Source organism: Orcinus orca, chromosome 11 (assembly GCF_937001465.1).
Source record: "Orcinus orca chromosome 11, mOrcOrc1.1, whole genome shotgun sequence".
NCBI classification, from domain to species: domain Eukaryota; kingdom Metazoa; phylum Chordata; class Mammalia; order Artiodactyla; family Delphinidae; genus Orcinus; species Orcinus orca.
Window position 1 is genome coordinate 55,148,011 of NC_064569.1, and position 16,173 is coordinate 55,164,183.

Consider the following 16,173-nt stretch of genomic DNA (forward strand, 5'->3'; position numbering starts at 1 on the left):
ATATCAAAAAGTCACAGACTGTAAGTTGGAAAGGATCTTTGTGACCACTGAGTATGCCTCCTCAATGCAGTAATCTTTTTCACAGTATTTCTGGATCTAACTCCTGTTCCAACATTTCTGGTAATAAAGAACACATTGCTTCAGAAAGCAGTGCACTTCAGTTTGCACAACTCTGGTAGAAAATCCTTTGTAAGAAGTCCAACTTTGCCTTCCCATTAGTGTACTGCATACCCTAGGCATAGCCCCATTATTTCTAGTTTGGATTTTTTTTTTTAACAAATTCAATGAAGACTTTTTTTTTTTTTTTTAGTAAATTTATTTATGGCTGCGTTGGGTCTTCATTGCCGCACATGGGCTTTCTCTAGTTGTGGCGAGTAGGGGCTACTCTTCATTGCGGTGCGTGGGCTTCTCATTATAGTGGCTTCTCTTGTTGTGGAGCACGGGCTCTAGGCGTGCGGGCTCGGTAGTTGTGGTGCATGGGCTTAGTTGCTCCGCGGCATGTGGGATCTTCCTGGACCAGGGCTTAAACCCGTGTCGCCTTCATTGGCTGGCGGATTCCTAACCACTGCGCCATTAGGGAAGCCCCTATTTCTAGTTTGGATTTTTAAGAGTTAAGAATAAGTCTGACCCTAATTGCTCTTCTAGTTGATACTGTCTAGCATTTGAAGACTATGGTCCCCTCAAATTTCTTCCTTTTAACTTCACCTCTTTAATATGTAACCTCCTGGGCTTCCCTGGTGGCACAGTGGGTGGGAATCTGCCTGCCAATGCAGGGGACCTGGGTTTGATCCCTGGCCCGGGAAGATTCCCACATGCCGCGGAGCTGCAAAGCCCATGTGCCACAACTACTGAGCCTGTGCTCTGCAACGAGAAGCCACGACAATGAGAAGCCTGCGCACCACTCACTGCAACTAGAGAAAGCCCGCGCACAGAACAAAGACCCAACACAGCCAAAAATAAAAACAAATAAATAAATAAATTTATTAAAAAAAAAAAGTAGGGGCTTCCCTGGGGGCACAGTGGTTGAGAGTCCGCCTGCCAATGCAGGGGACACGGGTTCGTGCCCTGGTCTGGGAAGATCCCACATGCCACGGAGCGGCTGGGCCCGTGAGCCATGGCTGCTGAGCCTGCGCGTCCAGAGCCTGTGCTCTGCAACAGGAGAGGCCACAACAGTGAGAGGCCCGCGTACCCAAAAAAAAAAAAGTAACCTCCTTTGTGATAGTTAAGGTCTTGTGTGTAAGGTGTGAAGTATCTGATCAGACAGCTTACTGGATGGCTCTGTGGACTTTTTTTTTTTTTTTTTTTTTGCGGTACATGGGCCTCTCACTGTTGTGGCCTCTCCCGTTGCGGAGTACAGGTTCCAGACGCGCAGGCTCAGCAGCCATGGCTCACGAGCCTAGCCGCTCCGAGGCATGTGGGATCTTCCCGGACCGGGGCACGAACCCGTGTCCCCTGCATCAGCAGGCAGAGTCTCAACCACTGCGCCCCCAGGGAAGCCCTCTGTGGACTTTTTAGATGAGGTAGTCTGATGCATAGGAGCTTCAAGCTTCAGATATTATGCTGTACCTGTTTTGCTGTACTCTTGGTAATGTTCTTTAGATAGAAATATGTTAGCTCAAAGTGTTGTTTGTTCTTCTGTGTTACAAACCACTAGCATATATTAAGTAATTTTTATAGTAGTAAGTGTTGGATTATTAAACATCATTCTTATTTTTTAATTAAGAAAAGAAGGGGGATTCCCTGGTGGTCCAGTAGTTAGGCCTCTGAGCTTTCACTGCTGAGGGTTTGGGTTCAATCTCTGACTGGGGAACTAAGATCCTGTAAGCCACGTGGGTGGCACAGCGCCCCCCCCCACCCAAAAAAAAGGAAAGAAAGAAAGAAAAGAAGTAACACGTACTCATTTGTTCAGAAAATATTTGAGTCCCAGCCACTCTGCCAGGTGATGTGCAGGATACTAGGAATCACAATGGCAAGTAAGGATGTATTTTTAAAAACAAAACAAAAATATGATCACATTATTGAAAGTCTTGAAAAATAAAAACTCTCAAGGTCCCACTACCTTTACATAATCACAGATAGTGGGGTTTTAAAATTTACTTACAAGCCTTTTTTGGTACATCTTTTTTTTTCACTTTACACGAGCCTCTCACTGTTGTGGCCTCTCCCATTGCGGAGCACAGGCTCCGGACGCGCAGGCTTAGCGGCCATGGCTCATGGGCCCAGCCGCTCCGTGGCATGTGGGATCTTCCCGGACCGGGGCATGAACCCGCGTCCCCTGCATCGGCAGGCGGACTCTCAACCACTGCGCCACCAGGGAAGCCCAAGTCAATAGTTTTGGTATATTACAGTATTGATTTTTTCATTGTGATAAAAGATATATAACAAAATTTGTCATTTTAACCATTTTCAAGTGTAAATTTCAGTGACATTAATTAAATTCACAGTGTTGCGAAACCATCACCACTATGTTTCTAAAACTTTTTCATCACCCCAAGCAGAAACTCCATAACCATTATGCAGTAATTCCCCATTTCCCCTTTCTCTCAGCATTTGGTAACCTAATCTTTCTGTCTCTATGCATTTGCCTATTCTAGCTATTTCATGTAAGTGGAATCATACAATATTTGTTCTTTTGTGTCTGGCTAATTTCACTTAGAAAAATGTTTTTAAGGTTTTGCATTCAGATTTTGTTCTTGCCTTTTTTAGGTAGCATATCAAATATTTTAAAAATATTTTTCCATGTTGCTACATAGCTTTCATAATTTTTAAAAGTCATAAATCCAAAATGATGTTTTGGGTATGATACTTTTTAACTGATTCAATTTTTTTTTAAATATTTATTTATTTATTTTTATTTATTTGGCTGTGCCTTATCTTAGTCATGGCATGCGGGATCTTCGTTGTGGCGTGTGAGATCTTTTAGTCGTGGCATGTGGGCTCTTAGTTGCAGCATGCGGGATCTAGTTCCCTGACCAGGGATCAAACCCTGGCCCCCTGCATTGCGAGCGTGGAGTCTTAACCATTGGACCACTAGGGAAGTCCCTTAACTGGTTGTATTAATCAGATTCTGTAGGTTCAAATGACAGAAGCCCAACTCAAATTACTTACAGGTCGGGGATTGATTGTCTCATGGAACAGAGAAGTATAGAGGGTTATATCTGGTTATAAAAGCAGGATTCGGGGACTTAGAAGATGTCATTAGGATACTGTCTCTCCCAGGCTCTTGACACTCCTCTCTGTGGCTTCATTCTCAAGAAGCCATTTGTGTCCGTGATGGCCGCCAACAGCTCCAGCCTTACATCCTCCTGCAAGCTAGCAACCCCAGCAAAAGGAGTGTCTCTCTTTCCCAATATCTCTGGCAGGGTCCTGGGAGTGATTCTTGTTACATCACATGCCTAATCCTTGAGTTCAGAGATGGAATCATATGACCTATTCAAACCATATGAACTAAATGGGGAGAGATGGTTCCTAAAGAGATGATGGACCAACAAACATGTTTCTATCTCACTGGTATATCAAGCTCATCTGATTGGTCACATTTAACATGAAGAAATATCATCTTTATGGGCTGAATGAGCAATAGCACCCTGTCATTATAGAGACTAACAGTGTTTTTGTAATACTTTTACATAAATCAAGGGTCATCAGCCTCTTTAGCCCATTTGTCTCTAGCAGAATTACATGCCTGTGGGCACCGTGGGCACCTAGTGGTAAGCCCAGAATCAAAGAGCAAATGGATTATTAGGGAAAGAAAGAAAGGAAGGAAGGGAGGGATGGAGGGACGGAGGGAGGGAGGGAGGGAGGGAGGCAGGAAGGCAGGCAAGCAGGCAGGCCCACGGGCGGGCAGAGGCCACAGAAAGACATGCATATGGCTGAAGTGAAACGCCATTACTGATTGTCTACACCATCCTCTGTCACATCTATGCCATAAGTTATCTAATCCTCATAAATTGCTTGTACTTTTCTATAAGGCACAAGTACTTCTTTAGTACTGCATTGGTTACATGACCAATCACTGTTTCTTGTTTCTAAAGGCACAACGACTCTGCAAACGCTGTGGTCAGGCATGGAGAGCTGCAACACTTGAAGGCTGGAAGCTCTATCATGACCCCAATGTTAACGGAGGTATTTTAATTGATTTTATTCTGAGAGTTAGCTCTAAATGGCAATTTTGTGAAGTATAGCTTTTGTTTTTAGAAATTGTTGAACTTAGGAGATCTCATTTTAAGCTATAAACTTTATTTCTTTTACTGTTTTATAGGAACAGAATTAGAACATGTTGAAGGGAATCCATATAGATGCATTTGGAAAATAAGTTGTTGGAGAATGGCAGAAGATGTAAGATATAATAAAATATTTACTGATACTGATTTTTACTCATAATTCACTGAAGGCCTGCTGAAGATGCTATGGAATGTTGAGAGTAGTTTAAGACTAAAGTTCCTGTTTTTGAAGAACTTCCAATCAAACTGAAGAACAGGGCAGGCTTTACGAATCAGAGTTATTCAGACACACTGAGTACTAAGAATTAAGCACTGAAATAAGGCAAAAATACAAAAAAAGGTAGCAGATGAAGTCACAGAATAAGCACTGGGCTGGCTTCCAAAGAGAATTGAACCGATCTTTTAAAAATTACTAGGATTTGAGTTGTTGGGCATGAAAAGCAGAGAAAGGAATTGTCGGTAGGATGCCTAGGTTGGGAAAAGTCAAGGGAAGGTAGGTTTACCAGGTTGGAGCAGAAGGCTCACAAGAGGAAATATAGTCAGTTCTGTCATGACACCACCTACGCATTCCTAAAAATCACTACAGCATGACAAATTGTGGAGAAAATCCACAGGGCTTTTAGGGAAAATAGAATTAAGAGCACAGTACTTAAAAACCACCAGTGACACATAAAAAGTTAAAAACTTAATAAAAATAGCACAGTGTCACACTGTTAAATAAACGCATAAATACTGCAACAAATATGGCAGTTTACCTTGAAAAAGAACTGGAGTTTGCTTGTGGAATGAGGTGTCAGAGGGTTACAGCTTGTGAGTTATTGAGAGGTGATAGAAGGAGGTTATCTGAAATGAAACAAAATTGTAACAGTTGATGTGGATGGATTTAGCTTATCATACACCTGGAGAGCCCAGGTAGCTGGTAGATGTTTGAGGAGTGTCAGTTTTGTGTATTTCCAAGTGGCTTGGTTCATTTAGGTGTTTTCAGTATTCAGCTAATGTTTCTTGTGCACAAAATTGTGCATAAGGAAATGGGAAGTTTATATTATGTTCAAATCATTCCTTGATAAATCAATTGCATTGGAACAAATTCACATTTTCAAAACAAGCATTGTAGCAGAACTGAATGTAATGAGAAGATGACTGAAAAACGTAAATTAAGAGCAGGCAGTGGTGGTCCTCAAGTGCTGCTCTAAGGAATGGGAACTTTGTACCATAGATAGTGGTGAGCCATCAAAACCTTGAGGGCACTTGACAGCAGTGCTTTAAGAAAATTAGCATGGCAGTGGAAAATAGGCTTAAAATTGAATGAACTAAAGACTGAGAAACTAGTTAGGAGGCTGTCAGAGTTATTCAGACACTAAGTAATAAGGGCCTGCCCTGGGTTAATATGGAGAGTACAAAAGAACGGAACAAAAATGGTCAGGACCAGAAACTGGAAACAACGCAGAGGAGGACTCAGTTGTATAGTGAGAGTCTCTGAAGTCTCTTGTTTGGACGATGAGAAAACAGGAATGTCATTAATAGAATTCAGAAGTAAAATGGGATAATTTGATGAACATAATTAATTCTACTTAGGAATTTGATGCAAACTGATGCATGACAGGCTCCAAGTGTGCCTTGTTTGGATGTTGTTCTTAGGTCACTGTCAGGTAGTATTAGGTATTTAGAAACTTCATAGGGGAAAACACCTATACAGAGTCTATCTGGAATAAAATTTGCCTATAATAAATAATCAAAGTATCCATTAGATTTGAATCTGCTTTCACTCTGTATTTGAAATTTAGATATTTGACTTCTCAGGAAGATTTCAGCATTGGCTATATCAAACTAAGGGGTCCTTCCTTCTTATTCCCCTACTAGATCTTTTACTAAAGTTTAGAAACTGTCAGGTGGGTAAATAAGTTCATTTTAGAAGACACTGCAGATTTCCAGATTATGAAAAAGTTGACATACTAAGAAAAACAGTAGTTCAACTTTATTTATATTCATTATATTTCAGGAGCTTTTTAATAGATATGAGAGAGCAATTTATGCAGCTTTAAGTGGGAATCTCAAGCAGGTATGCGATTTATTTTAATAATTCTTTTTTTTCTATGGAATGAAATTATATATAATATATGTCATATATATAACCATATATAATAATTGTATAAGCTTAAGCTACTAAGAATAGCAATGATAGAGATAATCATGAAATAGAATAGTAACTTGAGGTACTTAGTTTGATGTATCTCATACACCAGATGATGTTTTATTTATTTATTTATTTTAATCTTACTTTTTTTTTTTAAATTAATTAATTTATTTGGCTTCACTGGGTCTTAGTTGTGGCACGAGGGATCTTCTTTGCCGCATATGGGATCTTTAGTTGCGGCATGCAAACTCTTAAGTTGCAGCTTGTGGGATCTATGGAGTTCCCTGACCAGGGATCAAACCTGAGGCCCCTGCATTGGGAGCGTGGAGTCTTAGCCACTGGACCACTAGGGAAGTCCCCCAAATGATGGTCTGATACATGAAATCAAATTTCAGTTTCTAAGAATTGTAAATTTAATTCCAATACACATTTATTGATGACTTATGGTTCCCATAGCTTTATCCAGAAGTGTTCCACAAAGGCACAATGACTGAATTGTCTCACACATGTGTGTGTGCTGCTCACAACTCCTACTACCCCCTACATTTTACAGCGGTTTTGAGGAATGTTACCATAACACTGAAACACCATCTTATATCAGCATGGAAAATTGATGCTATTGTGTGCTCATCATGGAAAAAATCATAATAGTTCAGACTTCTTAGAAGATGTGGTTTGAGGGACTTCCCTGGCGGTCCATTGGTTAAGACTCTGAGCTTCCATTTCAGGGGGCACGGGTTCAATCCCTGCTTGGGGAACTAATATCCCTCACCTCATGCTGTGCAGTGCAGCCAAAAAAAAAAAGGAGATGTGGTTTGAGGGGTGGAGAGAGGAGGTTATTTTGGTATGATATTTTACAATACACAATGTCTTATGTCATTATAGTGACTTTATAGTCCATATAAGTGGGTGTAACTGCTTTTCCTTTCTTTTTTGTTGGCTGTGTCTGCATGTTTCTGTTTTGGAATGGGGTAAAGCTGCTTCCTGTCTGTGACACCTGGGAAGACACAGTGTGGGCCTACTTTCGGGTGATGGTGGACAGTCTGGTAGAACAGGAGATCCGGACATCAGTAATAACTCTAGATGAAACTGAAGAACTCCCTAGAGAATATTTGGAGGCAAAGTGAGTGAGTTGGTTTGTTTTTCATCATGAGGATTTGTAGTATTCTCTGTGAAGTTTCATTTTGTAGTCTTTGTTCATATTATTTATTAGCATTATTTTATCCCTTTCCTTGTTCTTTCTTTCAAAGTTGGACTTTAGAAAAGGTTTTTGAAGAACTTCAAGCTACTGATAAAAAGGTAAATATTAATATTTTAGGATAACTGGAATACGAAACTAAATGTTACATTGTGCACTGTAGCTGAAAGGCACAAAAGTATGTGAAATCTTGTTATATTCTCTTTTCGTTTCCTCACCTCTTATTCATATAAGAGATATTCTTTAAAAAGAAAAAACTTAACTGCATATTTAAATGATACATCATTTCTGTTTATTTGGTTTAGGATTGGTTTCATCTAAATATATGGTATGCATGTAAGCTAATTTATCCCTTTCTTTTTGAAAAATTAAAATATATAATGGCAAATTAGCAAGACTTTCTTTTCCTAGATCTCAAAATAATCCAGTATTTTTTAAAGTAATATTATTTTTTTTTTGGGGGGGGGTGTATGCAGGCCTCTCACCACTGTGGCCTCTCCTGTTGCGGAGCACAGGCTCCGGACGCGCAGGCCCAGCGGCCATGGCTCACGGGCCCAGCCGCTCCGCGGCATGTGGGATCCTCCCGGACCGGGGCATGAACCCGTGTCCCCTGCATCGGCAGGCGGGCTCCCAACCACTGTGCCACCAGGGAAGCCCTAAAGTAATATTCTTTTTTTTTTTTTTTTTTTGCGGTACGCAGGCCTCTCACTGCTGTGGCCTCTCCCGTTGCGGAGCGCAGGCTCCGGACGCACAGGCTCAGCAGCCATGGCTCACGGGCCCAGCCGCTCCACGGCATGTGGGATCTTCCCGGAACGGGGCACGAACCCATGTCCCCTGCATCAGCAGGCGGACTCTCAACCACTGCACCACCAGGGAAGCCCCTAAAGTAATATTCTTAAAAATTTTTTTAAATAACCAAAGTATGTACTTGAAACAAAATAGTCTAAAGATGTATAAGTAAGGCCTTTATAAAACTTCCTCCCAACCTCTTTATGGTTATTCTCATTCACTGAGATGATAAAACATTGATATGTATCCTACATATCCTTCTCCATAATCTTACAAATATATGTAGATAATGTAGATATTCCAGTATAGGATTTTGGTTTTTGAGGTTGTTTTTCACATCATTCTACCTACATTAGTCTATGGCTTTTTTTCCCCCCATTTAATGATACTGTCTTTGAGTTAGTGGATATAGATTTAACAGCCTAACTTATTATTTTTAATAGGTATATAATGTTCTGTAGAATGACGTATCCTTTTTTTTAATCATTCCCCTTTTGGTGATATTTAGGTTGCTTCTAGCACTGCAGTGAACATTCTTATTTATTTATTCTTATTTTTTTATGCTTATCTACTAGTCCTGTTTCTTTACAAGTTTCCTGAAAGCAGGAATATTGGGTTAAAGGGTATATGTATATTAAGTTAATTTCCTTGTTGTAGCAATTAATTCATACTCCTACAAGTAATTTATTAATGTGGCCATTTCCCTGCATTCTCACTAGTCCCAGATATCACAGTTTTTTTTATTTTTTGCCAATCCATCAGATTAGCTGGGAAATAGAAACTCACTGTTCTTCTCATATTTCCCTGTCTATTCATAAGGCTGAGCAAATTTTCCTGTTTATTGACCATTTTTGAATTTCCTATTTAGAGCTTTCACCTATTTTTCTGTTGGATTTTATTTTTTCCTTATTATTGTATAAGAGTTCTTTGTATAGTAAAAAAAAATGTAGTGCTTTCTCTATCAAGTGTTTTTTTGCTAGCCTGTTGTTTTGGAGATTCCAATGAACGAAAATAAAACAAGAAAGTCAAGGAATAGATACAAATGTAGAAACAGGGGAGCATTTACATATGATGAGAGTGTAAATCTAGAAACTCAAAGATGCAGTAAGTTACTAGAATTAATAAGAGAATTTTTAAAGTATCTACATTCAAGACAAAGTTATGAAAAAAATCATATCCTTTTTGTAATTGTTACAGCTAGTTAGAAAAGGATTTAGCTCCCTGCAAAAGTCCCATTTAAATTATTGACCAAAACTATAAGATACCCAGGAATAAAATTAACCAAGGGTTTGAGGACCTTCATAAAAACTATAGAATCCTATTGAAAGACACAAATAAATAGATATACCACATTCCTGGATGAGGTGATTTGATATAAATCTCAGCCATTCCAAAATTAACATTGAAACCTAATGCTTTGGGGCATTATTTCTGAACAGAAAATTTCCAAGTAGAAGAATAAGTGAGAATGGCGAGAAAAGAACAATAATTAATAGGGTATTTGCCTTCCTCAATAATAAAACAATATAAAGATACAATAAAACAGTATCGAATTGTCACAGGAATAAATAGATCATCGGAATATGAAAATCCATATTAGATCCAAATATATATGAGAACTTAATAGTTGTAGATGACAGAGATGACGTTTCCTTTCAGAGGAAGAGGGATGGTTTATTTACATACATGGTATGGACATAATTGACTTTCCATCTGGAAGAGAACAAAGCTAGATCTCTGCTTCATGCCATGTATTAAAATCAGTTCCAGAGGGAGCAAACATTTGAATGTAAAAAAGAAAAAATACTGGAAGAAAATTTAGACAAATAAAAATCAAAATATATTTGACCAAAAATATATGAATTATTTGCTTCAGAAAAAAATCCAACAGCAGGTTACTTGTAAATTTTGTCTGCTCTGTGCCTAATCACTATTTTGATTGGTTTTGTTACTTTTGGTGCCATTTGCAGAAGAGAATACCCAAAGAATGCTTTCAAGAACCACTGTTTATGTTGAAGGAAATCTTACAGTTTATTTTGATTTGGTCACATGTGCCCTTCTTTTCTGGTTCACCACGGACTGCCAAGGAAAACTATAGTAAAATATAAAAAATAAAAGTTTCTTAACATTCACAGAGATTAAATTGTTTTATCGCAATTCTCTGCTTTCAAAGATAACGTTGAGCCTTGAGTATATATTTCCAAGGGCAGTATCTTTCTCATGTTTTACTTTATTTTGGTCTCCTAAGACCCTTCATCTCCAGCTTTTTCTTTGTATATGTTCCTTCAAAAGTTGCATTTTTAGCTTACCAATGAGTACATACTGCAGAATGACCATAGTAGATTTATGGAAAATGTAAAAACTTTTTCAGAGAGTTCTGGAAGAGAATCAAGAACATTATCATATAGTTCAAAAATTCCTTATCCTGGGAGACATTGATGGTAAGATATATTTTATTTCACCTTGTATGAGTTCTTTGTTTTCTTTAGTAATTTTGTAAAAAGTTATCAAAACAGTGCATATGACTTACCACATTTTGTCATCTCTATAAATATCAACATATCTGAATGCAACTATTTACTTAATTTTTAGAAAATAAAGTTTGAATTTAATCCAGAGTCTGTTTTATATGATGGTTCTTAACAATGAGATAGTGAACTGGTAGTGGTATAGGAATACAGTAAATGTCCTTGGATAGTGTTTATATCTCTTCTTTTGATTTTTATCCCTATTGTTACATCTTTGCTTTGATTGCTTATAGGTCTGATGGATGAATTTAGCAAATGGCTTTCCAAAAGCAGAAACAATCTACCTGGACACCTCCTTCGCTTCATGACTCACCTCATTTTGTTTTTCCGCACTCTGGGACTACAGACCAAAGTAAATAAAAATGAGCTGTATACCCTTCTCTGCAAGATTGATGCTTTATACACCTATTGTCAGGAAAACATGCTACTTTTTGGTTGTTGTTTTCTGGAAATGGTGACCATAGTCTCATATGGTCACTCGATGATAATTCACTGCAGGTTACTTGTTAGGGTTCTAATCTGTGGCTGCAGAATGCTGGTGGTTACCTGGGTTTTGGACAATTTATAACTTTAATCCTCATCAGAACCCACCTCTAAATCAACCAGCTAAGGTAACTGAGCCAGACTAAGTTCTCTGAGATCTTAAACCTTTGTTTTCTTTTTTCTTTTTCTTCTGTCCTAAATGGTAACACTTTGGTCAGAGTACATGTAGAAGGCAGAATGATGCAGTAGTTGAAAGCTTGGGTTTTGGAGTAAGAATCCTGGATTCATATTCTTACTCAGCAGCTTCTAGCTGTGTAATTCTGGGTAAATCTCCTTAGGTCTTAGTTTCTTCCTCTGTAAAATGTGAACAATAACAGTAACTATCCACAAAGAGTTAGGGTAAGGCAATACATGAACTTTGCTAAGCACTTAGTTATTGCATGTAGTTATTGCTCAGTGGTAAGTATTAAAAGTCATTAAATCATTATAGCGGAATTTTTATTAGATATATTGCTGGTACACATAAGCAGTTGTATTTATAATTTAATAATTATATCTTTTTTCCTATGAAGGAAGAAGTTTCCATTGAGGTTTTAAAGACATACATACAGGTAAACTTTGAGAAACCACAATTATATATATTTTTTTACCATTTTAATGAAAACAAAAATCAGAATGATAATATTTTAATATCTAGTGGCAGGAGAGTCATCAAAATCCATAAAGGTCTTTTAATTGTCATAAATACTTTCTTTTGGAATTTAAAATTCTGTTTAGCAGCACAAATCTATATCTGTATGAATCTCTCCTAAATATATTTGAAATTTTGAAGTGAACTTTTTAAAAAGCACTGTTGATCCTAGAACTTGTTTAATTATTGACATACTTTGATCCTTTTTTTGTTTTTTAGCTTTTAATAAATGAGAAACATACAAATCTCATAGCATTTTATACCTGTCATTTGCCTCAAGACCTCGCTGTTGCCCAGTATGCATTATTTTTGGAAGGTGTTACAGAATTTGAACAGCGCCACCATTGCCTGGAGCTGGCTAAAGAAGCAGGTAAAAATGGTTGAGAACATCTTCTGGGCTTTGTAGGCAGATTATCATTTTGGCTTTAGTAACATTTAGCCTTCTAGTTTTAAATCCTATTTCTTTTACGGGGTGAAAAAGGAATGAGGTTTTCAGTGAAATTCTGTTTTAGGAATGAAATAACCTATACTGTAACTCGTGTTTTAATTTTGGCATTTTCTTTTATAATGTCTTTCATATTTTACATATTTTTAAAGAAGTGTTATCCCAAATTTACCAAATCATTGTGACTGTTTAGAGGATATTAGTGTGAACGATTAATTCTTGTTTTTGTTTCTTCAAAAAATTCTTTAGATTTGGATATTGCAACTATAACAAAAACCGTAGTTGAGAATATTCGGAAGAAAGATAATGGTGAATTCAGTCATCATGACCTGGCCCCAGCCCTAGATACTGGCACTACTGAGGTAACGTGAGGGGAAGAGAGAGGTGTGTTATATAACTCCTGATAATCCCTCATGTTATGCTTTTGTGAACTTCTACCTTAAAATACTCTGGCTTCTTTCTTTTTTAAAGAATTTTTCTTTGTCAGCCAAGTTATAAAAATTGGCAGCAAACTTAAGGTCTTGTGTAAGGAATTGCTTAATAGTAGTATTATGTTAAGGGAAGTTTCTTTAATGGAAAAAACCTGAGCATTGGATTTTTGCTCATCAGATTATTCTAGATACTTGATCAGTCACTAACTTTTTTTGTTTTTTGGCTGAGTCGGGTCTTAGTTGCGGCACTTGGGATCTTTTCATTGTGGCATCTTTTCGTTGGGCGGGTGGGCTCTTCGTTTTGGTGCGTGGGCTTCTCTCTAGTTGTGACATGTGGGTTTTCTCTCTCTGTTTATGCCGTGTGGGCTCCAGAGTGCATGGGCTCTGTAGTCTGCGGCACACGGGCTCTCTCATTGAGACACGTGGGCTTAGTTGCTCTGCAGCATGTGGGATCTTAGTTTCCTGCATTGGAAGGTGGATTCTTTACCACTGGACCACCAGGGAAGTCCCGATCAATCACTAACTTTTATGTAGCTTACTTATTCCTATTTTCAGAAAAGAATAGAAAGTTTTATCTAGGAAAGAAAAAAATTTCAGAGTAGCACTTAAAGGAATTACATGATTAAGTTGGTGGGACATCACATATATAATTCCAGATTCACAGTCCAGTAAGTTTTTTCTATAATTTAATAGAGAGCTATTAAATGTGAAAATAAACTAAGAAAAGCTATTTTCTTTCATTATTTTGTATAACCTGAGGGAAAATATTCACTAGAAGTACAGACATAAGCTGGTTCTACTAATTTGTAGAATATCGTAGAAAAAACACAGTTGACATTTCTTTTTTCCAATTAAATGAATAGGAGGACCGTTTAAAAATCGATGTAATTGACTGGTTGGTATTTGACCCATCACAGAGGGCGGAAGCACTAAAACAAGGCAATGCCATAATGAGGAAATTCTTGGGTATGCTGTATTTTTATATTCTTTTTTTTTTTTTTAAGTTTTTGTTCTGTTCTAGAACTTTGTTGTTTGTTTTTCCAGCCCTTCCAGTAGGGTAACGTACAAAACTGCCACTGTTACAGCTGGTATTGTGAAACAAAACATATTTAATAGTGACTTTTCATATCCTACTCAATTTTGCATATAATCTCAAGGCTTTGAAAAAATTGAATTGCCTTTTTTTAAGACACAGAAAAGTATGTAAAAGTAATTGCATTTAATGAATCCTTTTGTGACTGTTACATTGAGATAAGGAAAAGCCCAGCCATTAAGTAGAGAGATCACCCAGACCTTTAACAGAAGTACCTTGAGACATGAAATGGTTACAGGTAGCTGTGAAAGTTGCAAACCAATAATTTGATTCCTTTAGAAACCATTACACGGAAATCCATATGTATTGAAAAACTGTATATCTTTTTCACAGCATCAAAAAAGCACGAAGCTGCAAAAGAAGTATTTGTGAAAATTCCTCAGGATTCAATAGCAGAAATCTATAACCAGTGGGAGGAACAAGGAATGGAGAGCCCACTTCCTGCTGAAGATGATAACGCTATCCGAGAACACTTGTGCATTAGAGCTTACTTGGTGAGATGGTAAAAACCACAAAACCTTTCTTTATGATGACTTTCCTGATTCACTCTCAGACCTTGAACTGTTTTTCCAGAAGTGGTGATTGACTCATTATCTTAGCTCCCTTGCGACTGTGGGACTGACTGATCCATAAGAACTTTGAAGACAAGACCTGGTCTTCATTTGCAAGAGCCTCTAATCAGTGCTAACCAACTAAGAACGTTTCACATGGTAGATTGTGTGTGATGTCTGAAATGTATGTTTTCTTAAGATTCTTTGAATGCTTCTCTCAACTTTAACATTTCTGCTTTTGGCAATAACTGAAAAAAGCAAGATATTCTGTATTGTGACTAAACAACATACTCATTCAAAATTCATTCAACAAATAATGAAGTGATTGGCTAGGTTCTAGGACTAATTCTGGATGTCTTTCTATCCTTGCCCTCTAGAAGCTAATAGGCTCGTCAAGAAGACAGACAAGTAAATATGTGAACATCACAAACAAAACACTTATTCACCATGATTTTTTTTTGTATAAAAAAGAAATATTAAACGATTTTACTTCTTGCTACTGAAAAATTATTTCTAAGAATCAAATTTTTAAAAACTTTGTTGAACATATGTGAACAGTTTTTTGTTTTGTATTTCTCTTTTATTTTGCATTTTAGGAAGCCCATGAAACCTTTAATGAGTGGTTTAAGCATATGAATTCAGCTCCACAAAAACCTACTTTGACACCTCAAGCAACTTTTACTGAGAAAGTGGCTCATGAACACAAAGAAAAGAAATATGAAGTAAGTTGAATGTAGATGAGACATGTCTATTGCATCTCAAAAATACATGTCATATATTTAAAGAGATCATTTTTTCAGCAGTTATATTCCTATTATAACAAGTGATCTTCCTTACTACTGTTCTACTTTGAAAAAAAGCCATCCCTTTAGTTACTTTTCTGTAGATAATTAACCAAACATGAAACATACCTTCAGGTGACAATAGTGCTCATTTACATGGTTAACATTTTAGCGTTTTATTGAACTGCGATCCGTCGATGTTTGTTTTTATATTTGGCTTACTGAATGTCAACTCTTTAGAGTGATGTTCCATATATGTATATTCCTGTCTGTACTTTATAGATACATTATAGTCTGTTATATATCTGCCTTATGTTTGTTTTGCAGATGGATTATGGTATTTGGAAAGGGCATTTGGATGCCCTAACTGCTGATGTGAAGGAGAAAATGTACAATGTCTTGTTGTTTGTTGATGGAGGGTGGATGGTGGATGTTAGAGAGGTAAGCTGTGTGCATTGTTTATAGCTAAAAGCAAAAATAATGTCTTTTTTTAAAAGTTTTTTGAATAGGAGCAGCTACAGATCCTATATAACCTTTGTACTTATAACTAAACATCCCATAATTTAACCTGAAATACTAGTTAGGGAATATAGGAATGTTTGACTCTTGGGTAAACTATTTTTCCATATTTAATATGTTCACTTAGGATAGTAAAATCTGATTTTTAAAAAAATATTTATTTATGTATTTGATTGTGCTGGTTCTTAGTTGCAGCAGGTGGGCTCCTTAGTTGCAGCCAGTGGGCTCCTTAGTTGTGGCATGTGAACTCCTAGTTGCAGCATGCATGGGGGATCTAGTTCCCTGACCAGGAATCGAACCCAGGCC

The 16,173-nt window shown here is 37.4% G+C and overlaps 1 protein-coding gene across 4 annotated transcripts in view; it reads left to right on the forward strand.

The window, feature by feature from the left end:
* The window catches only part of NUP107 (nucleoporin 107), a 45,299-nt gene that overhangs the window by 22,981 nt on the left and 6,145 nt on the right, over positions 1-16,173 (forward strand). For all 4 annotated transcript variants that reach the window (XM_033409570.2, XM_004281873.3, XM_033409571.2 and 1 more), the window contains 14 exons: positions 4,035-4,125; positions 4,262-4,338; positions 6,223-6,282; positions 7,335-7,480; positions 7,608-7,656; positions 10,716-10,785; positions 11,106-11,224; positions 11,928-11,966; positions 12,266-12,416; positions 12,741-12,853; positions 13,786-13,888; positions 14,349-14,509; positions 15,163-15,288; positions 15,676-15,789. In XM_033409570.2, the coding sequence (XP_033265461.1) occupies positions 4,035-4,125; positions 4,262-4,338; positions 6,223-6,282; positions 7,335-7,480; positions 7,608-7,656; positions 10,716-10,785; positions 11,106-11,224; positions 11,928-11,966; positions 12,266-12,416; positions 12,741-12,853; positions 13,786-13,888; positions 14,349-14,509; positions 15,163-15,288; positions 15,676-15,789 (1,419 nt within the window). The remainder of the gene's footprint in view (positions 1-4,034; positions 4,126-4,261; positions 4,339-6,222; positions 6,283-7,334; positions 7,481-7,607; positions 7,657-10,715; positions 10,786-11,105; positions 11,225-11,927; positions 11,967-12,265; positions 12,417-12,740; positions 12,854-13,785; positions 13,889-14,348; positions 14,510-15,162; positions 15,289-15,675; positions 15,790-16,173) is intronic.